This window comes from Pollicipes pollicipes, unplaced genomic scaffold, assembly GCF_011947565.3.
Source record: "Pollicipes pollicipes isolate AB1234 unplaced genomic scaffold, Ppol_2.1 Scaffold_3087;HRSCAF=3621_pilon_pilon_pilon, whole genome shotgun sequence".
NCBI lineage: Eukaryota > Metazoa > Arthropoda > Thecostraca > Pollicipedomorpha > Pollicipedidae > Pollicipes > Pollicipes pollicipes.
This window is the reverse complement of record NW_023596225.1, coordinates 40,577,228-40,591,949: the sequence shown is the minus strand read 5'-3', so window position 1 is coordinate 40,591,949 and position 14,722 is coordinate 40,577,228. Positions and strand designations below refer to the sequence as shown.

The 14,722-nt window shown below is 48.4% G+C and overlaps 1 protein-coding gene across 3 annotated transcripts; it reads left to right on the top strand.

The window, feature by feature from the left end:
• Window positions 1-2,543: 2,543 nt before the first annotated feature.
• On the top strand, window positions 2,544-7,162 carry LOC119090360 (5-demethoxyubiquinone hydroxylase, mitochondrial-like). Of its 3 annotated transcripts, none has more exons than XM_037213160.1 (5): window positions 2,544-2,679; window positions 4,644-4,823; window positions 5,977-6,126; window positions 6,268-6,410; window positions 6,873-7,162. In XM_037213160.1, exons 2-5 carry the CDS (start codon window positions 4,670-4,672, stop codon window positions 7,017-7,019), a joined length of 594 nt encoding a protein of 197 aa, XP_037069055.1. In that variant the 5' UTR covers window positions 2,544-2,679; window positions 4,644-4,669; the 3' UTR covers window positions 7,020-7,162. The 3 variants fall into 3 exon arrangements, with proteins under 3 accessions (XP_037069055.1, XP_037069054.1, XP_037069056.1); XM_037213159.1 differs by having other exon boundaries at window positions 2,552-2,693; XM_037213161.1 differs by lacking the exon at window positions 2,544-2,679 and adding an exon at window positions 2,726-2,797.
• Window positions 7,163-14,722: the final 7,560 nt, after the last annotated feature.

The following is a 14,722-nucleotide window of genomic DNA, read 5'->3' as shown; positions in this document are numbered from 1 at the left end:
TGAAAAGCTGACATCCAGCTTACATGCTTCTGGGCACTGTGCATGGAACACAACATGGTCCTTTTAACTGGGAATCCTTTGGTACAATCCAAAGGTGCCTGGTGGCTACCATGCTGGTGACACTGGGGCCAGGGTAACATGGTCAATCCAGAGGTCCTTACAGGGATACAATATATTGGCCCTCCCATGGCACCTAAGACACCTTCTGACCAGAACCATTGGCCCTGGATTGTCACAAGGTCCTCAGCGAGTGCCTTCATGAAAGCAAAAGGAGCCCTTACTGGGAAACCATGGCCAATGAAAGGCACAGGCCTCAATTTGTCTTGTTTTTGTCCCTGGTTGGAATTGGAGCAAGACTTCTAGACATACACAGATTGCCATAATTACCTCACTGTAAACTTGTCTGGTATCATTTTTGTATTGCCTTTTGTTGCCGGCCAGCCCCAACCAGTAAAAAATCCCTGACATTTGGGATCCATCCATCCCTGTTTAATATGTGCAGCTTGCTGACTTTGGACCCCATGTTAAACAAGCTCCCAGTTAAGAATCCTGGACACAAGTATTCTATAAAGGGTCCCTCACTGTCACAGGGGCTCTAACCAATAAAATAGGTCTTCTGGTAATCACAAGTCCCAGCCTTGCCCATACATGGATAAGGATGGAAGCTCATCTTTGAACTTCAAGGCAGTGAATATACATGTGTCTCAAAGAAGAGAACCATTGTGCCTTTAAAAATAAATACATTGATTCTAAAACCCAGAACATTCTGGAATGAATGGTAAACCCTAATGGGTCAACTGCAAAACAAACATCCAGTCAACCGTTTGCCTTTAGAAGTGCCCCATAAAGCTGGCTAACCAAATCACTGCTTGGTATGTGTTGAGCAATGCTAAACAACCGCACAGGAAACGAATATCTCATACATTGATACAAAAATAAACAATGTACCAGCAGCTCCACATAATCACATCACCATATCACACCCACCAACAGCCTGAGGCCCCGGCAATAGACTGATGTAAAAATGGCCTGTACACATCTAAAACCTATCCAGTATTTCGAAGAACAAGGCTCGGCAAAGCCCATGCACCACACACCTTAGCGCTACCCTAGCAAACGACGTTAACAAAGTGGGCCCCAAGATGCAGGGAAGTCACTATGCGATTTGTTTACTTCCGGCACGAGCCGATGCATGACGTCACTGGGAGGCACTTCGTTCATATCGCATAATCAACAAATGATTGCACAATGGTCGCAGATTGCGTTATTCGAAATGCACCGCCAGTGATGAAGAGCTTCTCTAATCGGAAGACCATTTGCTGACGCTGGCGATGCATTTTCTACGTGAACAAATATTGGCCTTCAAAAAAGGCTTTAGAGACTTGAAGTGAATGTTGAAGTGAATCACTGATGCTCTTCCGGTAAGTTCCAGTACTGCAGTCACAGGCCTCGTTCTTCTTTAAATAAACTGAATCAATTGAATTTAGTCTGAAAGCCGTGCAATACTGGCATCAGTAGGTACAACAGATTTTCATGAATGTTTTAAAACCTTGATTTGCCCATCTGTGCAAGATGCTAAAGAGTAGCGTCATCCCCCACACCCACCCGGTGCGCATCAGCCGACGCATGCTCCGAGACGGAGCTGCCAGCTGATAAGGCGACGATATTGAGGGCACATAAACGTCGGCAACCCTTCCACGTAGCGACAGTGACGGAAAAAACTCAGTTTGTTGCTAGCCTCGTAAGTTTCTTCCACGTCAACACAGTTTCAACGCACTTGTATTAAAAAGGCTTTAATTGGCCGTAAAATAACACAAACGGCTTAGCTTTTTCGGGGCTGTGAAGTTGGCTTGCCAACGCAGAAAAGGATAGCGAAGTATAGTTTTCGGAGTGTCTATGCCTGCCACCATAAACCAATTTGCAGTCTTACTTAGTAGGCATATTTTCCAACGCGGGCTAAGGGACGTTACCAAGCAAACTTTGGTTTCGTTGCTAAAATATAAGTACTTTTCTGTCTACCCTATTAATTAAACTTAGATTAGTTTTAAAAAATCACAGGAAAATATCTCTGCCTTGACTCCTACCATAGGAATGCCCTTGCCCAAAGCTGTCGGATCGGATCATACCGGTACGATCCTTGGACCGGATGGACCGAACGGAACCGGATGGGGCCGGATGGAACTGGGTGGAATCGGATGAATCCATGCAGGATCGTATGGGGCTGGACGGGGCAAGATGAGAGCAAACAAAATCCGAAGGTACTGCGCTGGACGAGCCGGCACAGGACCGGACGCGATACAACGGAAGATTAGATAGTCAACGTCGGCGTTCCAAAATTCATCCAGTAGGATATCCATAATGTAAATATAAATTCATTGTACCAAAATTCTGGTTATCCAACGGCCTCCACAGTTTGCGCGCTGTTCTTGGGCGTATTCCGTCAGCCTTTTCCAACGTGATCCATCTGAAAATATTAGCCAGTTTTCATTTGACCTCCTCGTTTCATTTGACTGCCGCGAAATCAGCTGGCATATGCGCCGTGCTTTTCTGTCTGCTTTTTGTGTTTTGAGTGTGCTGACGCGAACTGAGAATACCGACGGGGGTGCGTGACCGGTTCGAGAAACAGTATTACTTGTTGTCGTTATTCGGCACAGAGTTCAACAGCACACAACTGCTGGGGTAAATACGTACAGGTGTGTATTTATGGTGCATCGAATAGTGTCAATATTGCATAGATTATGTAATAGAAGTGCAAGGCCTGCGCAGGAAGTACCGATGCTACATGGATAGGCGACAGATGAAATTTGTGACTTTTGGGGAACGCTTCTTGTTGTCATTGCCATGCAAGGGTGGTTAATAAAATATATGCAGGTATTGGTGAAGGGCTATTGTATCTACTGATACTGATATTGTGTGGTTTGTGCACCAAATTTGGAAAATGCAGGTGTTTTAGACAATGTGAGACCTATAGGGAAAATATTTGGTTCCTATAAATGATGCTTGCCTTAAGGGGTGGGACTTGGAAGCATGAAATATGATCTGATAGACAGGTGTTGTCCCATTACACCATCTATCACTATTGTTGACCACAACACCTGCACAAAGGGCTTGCATAGACTCCCCCCCCCCCTGACCATGGGGATGGTGGAAGTGTTGTTCCTGTAGGTTTGTGGTGATAGCTTGTGAATGCACAGAGATTGTGTTGATGGGTGGGTAACCAATGTCCGATAGGACTCACAAATCATTGGAAGGTATACCCATCAATTTTGCTCTGAGACAAGAAACCATTCCACTTGGCACCTGCTTGCTTCTTTTGTGCCTATACAACAGGTCTTGTAACCATGATATCCACATTCTGGTGCTTTCCTTGAATTGGTGCCTTCTTCAGAACTAGGCTGCAAGGTATTGCCTCCATGGTCAGGTTGTGGCCGCTGTATGATCACATGGGATGTGTTGCTCCCTCATGTAAAAGCAATAGGGCCAGTGTGAGGACATCCTAGAGGCAGTGGCAACTAAGAAAATGAACAAAATATGATTTTTTTGGAAGTAGATTAGGAACATGAATTTGCAAATTAAATTGCAATGTATTTTGTTAGAGGTTATTCATCTTGGACATTGATCTGCTTCTCATTTGACAATCACTTGCATAATGCTGGGCCTTTCTCCTGTCCTCCACCATAGGAAAGCAGAATGCCTTTATCGCTTGTTTGTGCCATGACCAAGGTGAAGGTGTTTTATATGCAGCTATCCAGCTTGGGTCCAACCTTTGTTGTTGGTTGCTAGAAGCTTTGATGATCCTGGACATTCTTCGACCAAAATCAGGGGTTGAAAGAACCTAATGACTGTAGCCCAGGCCTAAGGCAGCAGTCACACAGCACTAAGGCAGAGACCACAGCATACAAGTTTTCTTGCACCAGTACTCAGACAGAGGCAAGAAAGAGGTTCTTCAGTTACTGCTGTGTTAAGGAATGAAATTGCTTGCATGAGTCTCATGTGCCCAAAGATGTCCTCTTTCAAGTGTTCTCTCATAGTTATGCTGGAAGCCAAGCATTTGTGCTTTCTGAAGCAACAGGCATTGTACCTCATGTCCTATTCATTTGTTCCTTTAGCCAATGGGAAATGTGCCTCACGCACATGCCATACAATCTGGAGTTGTAAGGCTGGAGGCAGCCTGTTACAATTGAACTTCTTTTCACATCACAATCAGGTTTGTCAATCAAAGCTTTTGCCCATTCTGGCAGATAGCCAACTACTTGACTCCCAAGTATTTTGTTCTTGGATCTGCAGGGATGGCTATAAAAATGTTGTACTTGAAGTTCTAATTCACACAGACACAATCATTCCAGTTGCAGTATATTCTACACATTTACACTTTCAGTGAGGCTGGCATATGTTTTCTGTCTGAGTTTCTCTACTTCTTAACCAAATGCAGTCCTCAGTCTATCAGACAACGAAACCCACCAGGTGAGTGACACACGCCCTTCAATAGTGCCCTTTCCGTTAATGCCCAACCGCGTGTATGCGCATCTCGTTCACCGGTGTGGTGCGTTTTGTAGATTTTGATGTGAGTAATAACATGGTACAAAACTTATGATGCGTTTTTACTGAGTGTGGACTACTTTAAGTGTTTTTGTTTGTTTCAGGCTGGTGGGAGCTGTGCGAACCGGCAATGAAGCTGTCAGCCGCCGCGTTGTCTTCTACTCAGAAGTTTTACAGCACGGTGGCTTCAAGGCCGTGTAAAACAGTGGACAGGATACTGAGAGTGGATCATGCTGGAGAGCTGGGGGCGGACAGAATCTATGCTGGACAGATGGCTGTGTTAGGTAAGGACTGATCTCTTGATAAATCCGGGTGGAACTCCTTCTGGAATGTTCCACATTCATATTGTAATGCTGAGCATTCATTCCGCATGTTTTCCCTCCATCACAATAATTGTAAAAGGTGATGGGCGCGGCTAGGATTTGTGACTGGGGCTAGGTTTCTTATAAAGAAGAAGTTGTTTCCCATTGGCACTTCATCATTCACGGTACCTGTGCGATGTAAACAGGCCACCGATGCTGGAAGTGCTATTGGATGCTGTGCTTCACATCAATGAGTCACCAATGTTCACTTGCTCTGATACTGTAAGCAATGGTTTCTGCTGCTTGCTCCACGTGTTTCTTGGGCTCCCCACTGAACTTGTCACTAAATTACTGCTGCTGGGTGCAACATGTCACAGGAATGTCAATATGGAAGTCAGTGAGATATAAGCCAAAGTAATGTTTCTGATCCCAAGATTACTTGAGCACATCCAATAGTGTAATGATGTTGGCAAGGCTTCATTCATCCACACATGTGTTCCTCCGTATAGCCGAGTTCGTTAGAACACCTGGCCTCCTACTCACCAGTCCGTGGTAAGGCTCGCTCAAGTCACTTTGGGCGCTCGTTATTTGCGTCTGACCGGGGTGGCCTGCGGCTGGGGGCAGCGGCCGCGCTAGCTTATGTTCAGGTGACGTTTGAAGCCAGGGCAGGGCGTTACAGGCATTGCAGCATGTTAAGCTTTCGCTAAAAAAAAACTGTGTTGTGTTGTGAAATTCAGAATTTCACGATGGTAGAGTGGGATCAGAGCTTAAGCAGCCAGCACTGCCTAGGGTAGATGCTGATCCCACAAATTCGGCCAATCAAAAGTGGTTTGAGATATACGTTTTAAAACATGTACCTTTATGCATTTTGGTGTTAGGTAATAAACTGCACATGTGTGCTAACTTGCAGTTATTATCACTGTTTTACTGTGGCGAGTGACCCTGTTTTTAACGCTGTAACGATTGGCCCCAAGAACCACAAAAAACGAACTCCGGGAAAAGGGCCTTTAAAAGGTCTCTTGACTTTAGGTGAACGGTCATTTTGGCCATTTTCCGTCAATTCCCCCCCCCCCCCCCCCTCCCGTGTTTAGTACTGTAAAACAACATGCTTAGTTTTCTTTCCTCCTTTTTGCAGGTAACACCAGCATTGGAAAAACCATCCAGCACATGTGGGACCAGGAAAAGGAGCACAAGGCAAAGCTGCAGGAACTGATCCCCAAATACCGGGCCAGGCCAACAGCGTTGTTACCACTGTGGCACGTGGCTGGATACGCGCTTGGAGCAGGTATGCGCGCGGAGCACCAGCTGCCCGTCACTGCGGCTGCATGTCCAACTGTGTTCGGCCGCACCACTCGCAGCCGCAGTCACCCTCTGTGTGCAGCACCGGAGGCCACTCGCTGAGGCACGCTCCGGTCGCTGTCGGCAGGCACGGCGCTGCTGGGCAAGGAGGCAGCCATGGCGTGCACGGTGGCTGTGGAGGCGGTCATCACCGACCACTACAACAGCCAGATCCGGGAGCTCAGCCGGCTGCAGGCCGAGACGGGCCAGGACCACACCGAGCTGCTGCAGGTGCAGGCGCCGGCCGCCGCCGGACCGGACCGGTGCAGGGCACCGGCGGCTGGGTGCCGCCGGACGGGTGGCCACGTGACCGTCTGCTTCTGGCTCAGCTTCACCGGCCACAGACCGATCAGAACCCGGTGCGGCTGTGGCCACGTCGCATGCGCTCATTGGTTGCTCTGTTGTCAGTTACAACTGTTATATCACACCCGCTCGTGCTTTCCTCCTCTTAAAATCGCACAAAAGTTCGCCATGCGTTCCTGCTATGCGGTCAGTGACGAAGCGGACCTCTCCATGTTGAACTCCGTTTTGCACCCAGCAAAGCTGGTCGCTGCATTTTGTGGGTCGTCTTAGCAACGAGTCGATGCCATCAGTTCCCGTCTTCTCCTCCATACGATGCTGGAGTCCGCCTGCTCCCTCAAATGCCGTGTTGGACATCCATTCTGACTGCCTGGTGTTCCGCTGGGTTGGCAGATCATATCCAAGTTCCGAGATGAGGAGATGGAGCACCACGACACCGGCCTGGCGCATGACGCCGAGCAGGCGCCCGCCTACCAGCTGCTCTCGCAGGTGATCAAGGCCGGCTGCCTGGGAGCCATCTGGGCTTCGGAGAGGATCTGACCGCTGCTGACGTCACAGGAGCCACGGCCCGACGGAGCTCCTGTGACGTCAGCCGCTCCAGTGCCGAGCGGCTGGCTTATCGTGTGCTGCACTACTTGAGCTAGGAGATCACGTTGTATGTTTGGTTGGCTGATTGATTGTTGTATGCTCTGAGATTCTCGATGTGTTTTGAAATAAAACAAAATGAGGTGTGATTGAGTTATGCGGAGAGCCCTCTGGATGGTGCTGTGCATCACTCTTGGGAGGTCTTTCGTGGTGTTTGTTGGCGTACATGATATATAGGCTGGTGAGAAGCCCCATGAAAGGGAGTATTCCGCATTGAAGTGCGGTGTTCTACCGTTTGAGCTGACCAGGAAGGGCCAAGCCAGCAGAGCACTGGATTGGCAACCAAGAAGGCCATGGCTCGAGCCTCGGCAATTCCAATGAGATAATTCGGATTGTGACCCGTGCATGGCTGATAGTCAGGCATCATCCACGCCCTTTCAGGACATGATAACACCTGACGCCGGCCGGAGAGTTAACGGACCGAAACATTGTGTTCATACCAGCACTACAGACGGGGGCGAGAAGTCAAAACAATTACTCCGTCCGCGATACTAATATATCGTCTCAATCCTTTCGCAACACTGTACCTTTGGGGATTCCCGAAGAAAGTGTGTCGACGGTCAACCTTAAGGTTTGTGTGTGGTTTGGAAGCATATAAGAATCGCCTTGAAACGGGCACAATCTCATTCTCCGCGCACAAATATATATGTTCTGAAAACACTGCCGTATTTCGTCTGGACCCGCGCCGAAGGGCGCGGGTCCAGACGACAAGACACGTTCAGCAACAAGACACTAGCGGACCATATGAAACCGGTGGGCGCCTATGGCAGGTACCACTTCTTCGAGTGGTTGGTTAAACCTCAGCGAATGCTATGAACCGCGCACAGTCACATTGTCGGCGTGCGGTTTCGAATATTTTAACACTGCTGTAAATTTATCTCCACGCACCGGGCAGACAACCGGAATCAATAACGCAACGGCTGCGGGTCATGCCAATCAAAAAGCCTCTGGCGGCACAAACTGACATTTAGGGACGTTTATTGTCCCTTAACCAGAGTTATCAAGTACACGGTCCCACCATCTGCGCGTGGCAATACATGCTATTTTTAACACGATTCTAAAAAAAACTTTCGCATTTTCGTCTCCACGTGCCGTGTGGCCGCCTGCATTCATTAGAACGCCGTCAGGGGGATATTAGAATGGTGTGGCTGACCGAACACGATTTTGTACCGTCCGGTGTCTCTCAGCGGGTGCTGTCGAACGTGGGCGGCCGTCTCCGCGCGCGATTACATTTTTGTTCAAACATTGCCGTATTTTCGTCTTCACGCGAAGAATGACAACGGCACTCAGTAATGCGAAGCGCGGAGGGCCTATCGAACAAGTAGATGCCATTGGCTGATCTTTAACTTTGGGTATCGTTCCCTGGCATTCAGACATTAGTATCGTACGCACACGCTTTCTCTCATCGGACGTGACTATAAATGATCTAAAAGCTGCTGAATTTGAAGAAAACTCACCCAGCGTTCACCCGTACCCAGCAACACGACCTCAGGTGTCTGTTAAAATGGGCGCCACCGGCGATCGCAATGTTTCAGTGTTGTTTGAGAGTCCTCAACCCGTGCTATCAGACGTGCACGATCCCCTCTCTCCGTACGTGACTACACAAATTTGCAGAACGCTGCGGTATTGTGCCCACAAGCGCCGTTATGCCACCCGCATTCGGTAACACGCAATCAGAGCGCTCGAGTGCTGTTCGATGGCCCTGGGCTAGCGGCGTCGAACGCGCCCGAGCGCGTGATTATAACAATTCTCGAGCGTTGCCTTATTTCGCCTCCACGTGGCTTGGGATCGCCCTCATTCAATAATGCGTTGTCAGGTGATCATATCAAAGTAATAGGTGTCACATGCTGAGCACGGCTGCCCAGCGTCGTTCAATAACGCAGAGCCACCGCTACCAGAGGCGCAAATCTTACCTCCACCCCTCCCCCCGCGCTCGTTGTTATAAAAACTGCCGTATTTTCGTCTCGCAACGCCCCAAGCGACTGCTTTCATGGAGCGTCAGACGTCAAGTAGACGTTGGAGGGCACACTGTAATACTTCACGCACCGTGACACCGATCTTGGCCGACACCCTTTTACGTGACCCCTGAAAGGGTATTATTGAAATGGTGGCCGGCGTGAGCGTGGGCTCGAAAGTACAACAGCGTTTAAAAAATAAGTTATATACCGGCGCGGAGACTTGATCATGATTATTTCACGGTATTTCCGGAGCGCAATGTACTGACACCGTCACATCAAGCTTGGCCAACGGCACCTGTCTGCATCTGTTCGGGGTATTGTCGCGACTCACAACTTACCACATACCATCTCCCGTCATCTCAAAGCGGGTAATGTGCTACGACACAGTGACCAGCGTCCGCTCGCTGCACCCACCGCCGAAGCTGGCCTGCTCCGCGGCTGCCGCATGTGGGACGCGCACCCGGGCAGTCAGGTAGTCAGAGGCGTCACGCCAGAGGTCGCTCTGCAGGTCCCCAGATGCCACATGTGGGACGTGTACCCGAGCAGTCAGGTAGTCAGAGGCGTCACGCCAGAGGTCGCTCTGCAGGTTCCCAGATGCCGCATGTGGGACGTGCACCCGAGCAGTCAGGCAGTCAGTGGCGTTACACCAGAGGCCGCTCTGCAGGTCCCCAGATGCCGCATGTGGGACGTGCACCCGAGCAGTCAGGTAGTCAGGGGCGTCACGCCAGAGGTCGCTCTGCAGGTCCCCAGATGCCGCATGTGGGACGTGCACCCGAGCAGTCAGGCAGTCAGTGGCGTTACACCAGAGGCCGCTCTGCAGGTCCCCAGATGCCGCATGTGGGGCGTGCACCCGAGCAGTCAGGTAGTCACGGGCGTCACGCCAGAGCTCGCTCTGCAGGTCCCCAGATGCCGCATGTAGGACGTGCACCCGAGCAGTCAAGTAGTCAAGGGCGTCACGCGAGGTCGCTCTGCAGGTCCCCAGATGCCACATGTGGGACGTGCACCCGAGCAGTCAGGCAGTCAGTGGCGTTACACCAGAGGCCGCTCTGCAGGTCCCCAGATGCCGCATGTAGGACATGCACCCGAGCAGTCAGGTAGTCAAGGGCGTCACGCGAGGTCGCTCTGCAGGTCCCCAGATGCCACATGTGGGACGTGCACCCGAGCAGTCAGGTAGTCAAGGGCGTCACGCTAGAGCTCGCTCTGCATGTCCTCAGATGCCGCGTGTGGGACGTGCACCCGAGCAGTCAGGTAGTCAAGGGCGTCACGCGAGGTCGCTCTGCAGGTCCCCAGATGCCACATGTGGGACGTGCACCCGAGCAGTCAGGTAGTCAAGGGCGTCACGCTAGAGCTCGCTCTGCATGTCCTCAGATGCCGCGTGTGGGACGTGCACCCGAGCAGCTAGGCGGTCAGAGGCGTCACGCCAGGGGCCGCTCTGCCGGTCCCCAGATGTAACGCGCTGGAGCTGAGCTCCTGTAGAGTTGTGCGAAAACCACTGGCTGCCGCAGCTTGTGCTCGGCGTACGGTGTTGCATTGAAGTCGTGTTGTGCGACATGCTGTATGTTTGCCTATATCTGTCTTCCGTCAGCGACGGGATCACTCGGTTTGTCGCCTTCCTTGCAAGACGTAGGCACAATCTTTTTGTCTATTTGCGATATATTTAGGCATGCAATGACGTGGTGCATGACATTGTTATATGTCAGTCACGGTATACACTCGCCACACAATCCACAGGAACGGCTTTAAGAATGCTAAATAAGCCATTGTGAAAAAAAACGAACGCAATCGTGCATAAAGTGCAAACCTAACAGTAAACAAAACTTCAAATTTGTACGCGTAACGTACGGGAACAGCTGCTAGAAAAAAACTCGTCTGGCATGGTGTCATAAGTTGTTTGTTCGTTCTGTTGTGCTATAGGCCAAGCTAAAAGGAACTGGCTGTTATAAGCATTTCAGATAAACTTTTTACAGCAACAAACGCAGTTATGTTCAGTAATGCAGGAAAGCACATACCATACCTTATAGATATCCTGACCCTCTCACATGCACACGCACACACGCAGCAAAATAAAACCCATCTCATTTGGAACCTCGTATATCAATCTGACTGTCTTCTAGAAACGCCTTTTTGTAACTCGCTGTTTTTTTGACATGGTATTGAGGCCATTCGTTACAAAAGATGGTGGTCCTCAAATCGATGCACTTTGCTTACTGCTGACATGTGGCCCCACCCAACAAAGTAATCGGGCAAGTCAGCTGGTCAGAGCTCTCCCTGTAATATTGCTGAATACAATGTATACTGTCATTTGCGCTGTTCACCGCGACGTGAACAGCTGCTGTAGATAACAGCGAGCCTCAAGGGTGTATGACATCGTATTCAGTCGCTCTTGCGTGGAAAGTTCAGCAAAAAATCGGATTAATTTGACGACCATTTGATCCATTTTAACGACACCATATCACTTGAACCATGGAGATGACTTCATTATCCATAAATTTTAAAGGGAGGCTTAGCAAAGAGGCTTTCCCGACATCATGTTTTCGGCGCATGTCTTCGGAAACTGGACACCCTTAAGAAGTAGGTCAGTCAGTGCCTGAAACGAAACAGCACGGTCTGTGTGACAAGAAGGCGTGCATGAACAGTTCCTTTCTTAGTCTGATGCACAGGAAAGGTAACGTGCACCACAAAACAATAAAAAAGCAATGCTTTCCGTCTTAATCTTTCGCCATTCAATACCATAACAGAATACTTGCTTGGTGGAGGTGCCAATGCAACGTGCTCTAGGTATTGCTCTGGAACTCATTTTACTTCTAACGAACTTTAAAACAGATCGGTACGTACAAAACACTATCACAAAGTCACCCTCTAAAAAAGGTGCAGTGCAACCCTGTCCCATCGTGCCACTCACAGATAGAGCGCTGATGCAGACAGTAATCGGAAGAATAAGGATGTACCATCCAGCGCAAAAGCATGCAATCCAAAATGCAACGAAGAACAAAAGTAGCAGCCATATGATGCCCCAGAAGATACATCCTATCCCTCCTTCGCCTCTACCCATCCTGAAACAATGGAATAGGTGAGAGACCGTCATTTTACATTGCGAACATTATGAACAGGATGCAATTTTACAGCCCACTGTGAAACGAAACGCAAGAGCATGTTGAGACACTATGTGTTGGAAAACATTCGCACGAGGTGGCATAGCATAAGTCAGCTGAACTCCTCACCTAGGCTATGTACTTACTTTTTACTTGGAAAGTCCGAAGGCGAAGCAAACTCTGTGAACGTAAACGGTTCCCGTGAATGTCACTTGATTCGAAGCTATTTAACGCAGGTGCGTCTCAGTCGCAGCGTGTCCACTCTCAACCCTGGTTCCTGGCTTGTCTGACTCAAGGCTGTATGAGAAGCCTGGCGCTCGACCTATTCCAATATTTGCTTGAAAGATTGACATACTTCGTCCAAAGAAAATTTTCAGGCACGCTTGTCTCTCTTATAAGCACTTCCTTGTGCTGGTCTTGTGAACATGCACTGTACACACAACATGATGAAGTAGCTATGTTGGCATCCTCTTTGACAATTTTCTTATTTCTTTTTCATTCAAGAGCAGTGTATAAAGACACGACAAATCGCAACGCACTGATGTGATCACCATAATCTGTTGATTTTCTGAGAGTTATGCCAGATATCTGACCAGCGCCCATTCCGGGCGGTCAACTGGTTCAGACTGTGAAGCAGTGCTGGAGCTTCCAGAGATAAATAGCAAACAAAAAGGGTATTTAAGGTACAGGTTCGTAGATCAACAATGAAAAAATTTAACTGCAATATAGGCAATTTTAGACTTATATGGTACGATCAGTTATCCACTGGGTCTTCGCCATCGAGCTCCAGTGAAAGAGAAAATGGGTAGGTGAAGACGATAAGTTTTGGGTCCCCCCTCCGATAGCAAATGAGCTAAGTCCCCAATATGTGCTTGTTAACAAAGCTGGAACCTGAGAATGACCACGAGCCCCACAGATCACCTGTTATCGCGAAAACTGAAGCGCGTTATCAGTTTAGTGTTATTGAACTTAAGTGTAATTGACATTCGATAGGTCAAACCAGCATAATGAGATGAGCGAGGTAAATGTACGCATCCTCTCCATCTTCGGGACTGTGTGGACACAAAAGATTGCCACACGGGTTGAGTGCCCCCCTCTATCGACTGCGAGACGAAGGGGGTCTCGAAACGCGTGGGGATACAGTGCCCCTGTAGCCATAGGGGTACCGAGAGAAAAGAAACATATTCTAGTTATAAGCGGACGTCTTTTCGCGCGAAATTCATTCATGTGGGCAAAAAATGATTGGCGTATTCCATTGAATAGTTCAAGTTCAAGCACTGATGTGATCACCATGATGTGTTGGTTTTCCGAGAGTCACGCCAGATATCTGACCAGCGCCCATTCCGGGCGGTCAACTGGTTCAAATTATGAGGCAGTGTTGGAGCTTCCACGGCCAAATAGCAAACAAAAAGGTTATTTTACGTAAAGGTTCACAGATCAACATTGAAGAAAATTTAGCTGCAATATAGGCAATTTACATATATACGCTATATATATATATATATATATATATATATATATATATATATATAAATATATATAATAGAGGGATTTCAGTGATCGATATTCAGTGACGGCACGCTATGAAGAGGATGCTTACCCTTCATTGTCTTTTTCCCTTACGTGATAACCATGTACCATATGTGTACTAATCTTGAATGATTGACTGCATGGCAGAGAGACGTCCTTCCTTAACAGTTTACTTGACGTATTTGTAGAGCACATTCTTTTAACAGATGCCTTGCTGTAACCTCACTTTAACAGAATCATGCAGCTCTGCGCCAGCATCAGAGGTGGATGAGGTTGATGATTGAGGGACAGGCTAATGCGTCACAGCGGGACCGCTGGGTGCCACTTCATGAAAGCGACACCCTTGTGATATCAAGCTATTGTTGTAACGGGCAAATGTACCCCTTTTCGTAAAACGGCGCCACTATGGCCTGGGCTAAAACTGGTGATGAATATAGGTTCCCTTCTTGAAGGTACCTTTACATGGTCAAAGATCAGGAAGGTTTAAATGAGACATAGAAGCTTTCCATTAAGTGGCGCCCCCATGCCTCATTCATCACTAGTGATAACGGTGTGCGCATCTAGGTCTTGAAAATGGGGCTCGTGCTGTATCAAACGGATTCGTGTCGGGAAATGGACACCGTTTAAAAACTGATCTCTGTCTCGATATCAGGCTGGCAGCGTGGTATCCTTGGCGTGATACTGTTTCCTCATAATAGCGACGTCCCTCCGATATGAAATATATCGCACCAGGATTGGTGTCCTTCTTTCAGAGCAACAAAACTGCAACGTTAAACTTAAATTTTCATTAATGGCACAAGCTTTTTAAAAAGGTATCATATTTTTGAAAAGGTCGATTGCCAGTGCTCATGTCACCGGCGAACGCATGATGCTTGATTTCTCTCACTCGAATTTAAACATTTTTAACCAGGCACGTAACCTCGTTCATCTTGGTTCTGGCTAAATTGTAGTTTCAGGTGTAGTTTTTAGATAATCCACAAATTCTCTACAGATGTGTCCATATTACCGCACACGCCCT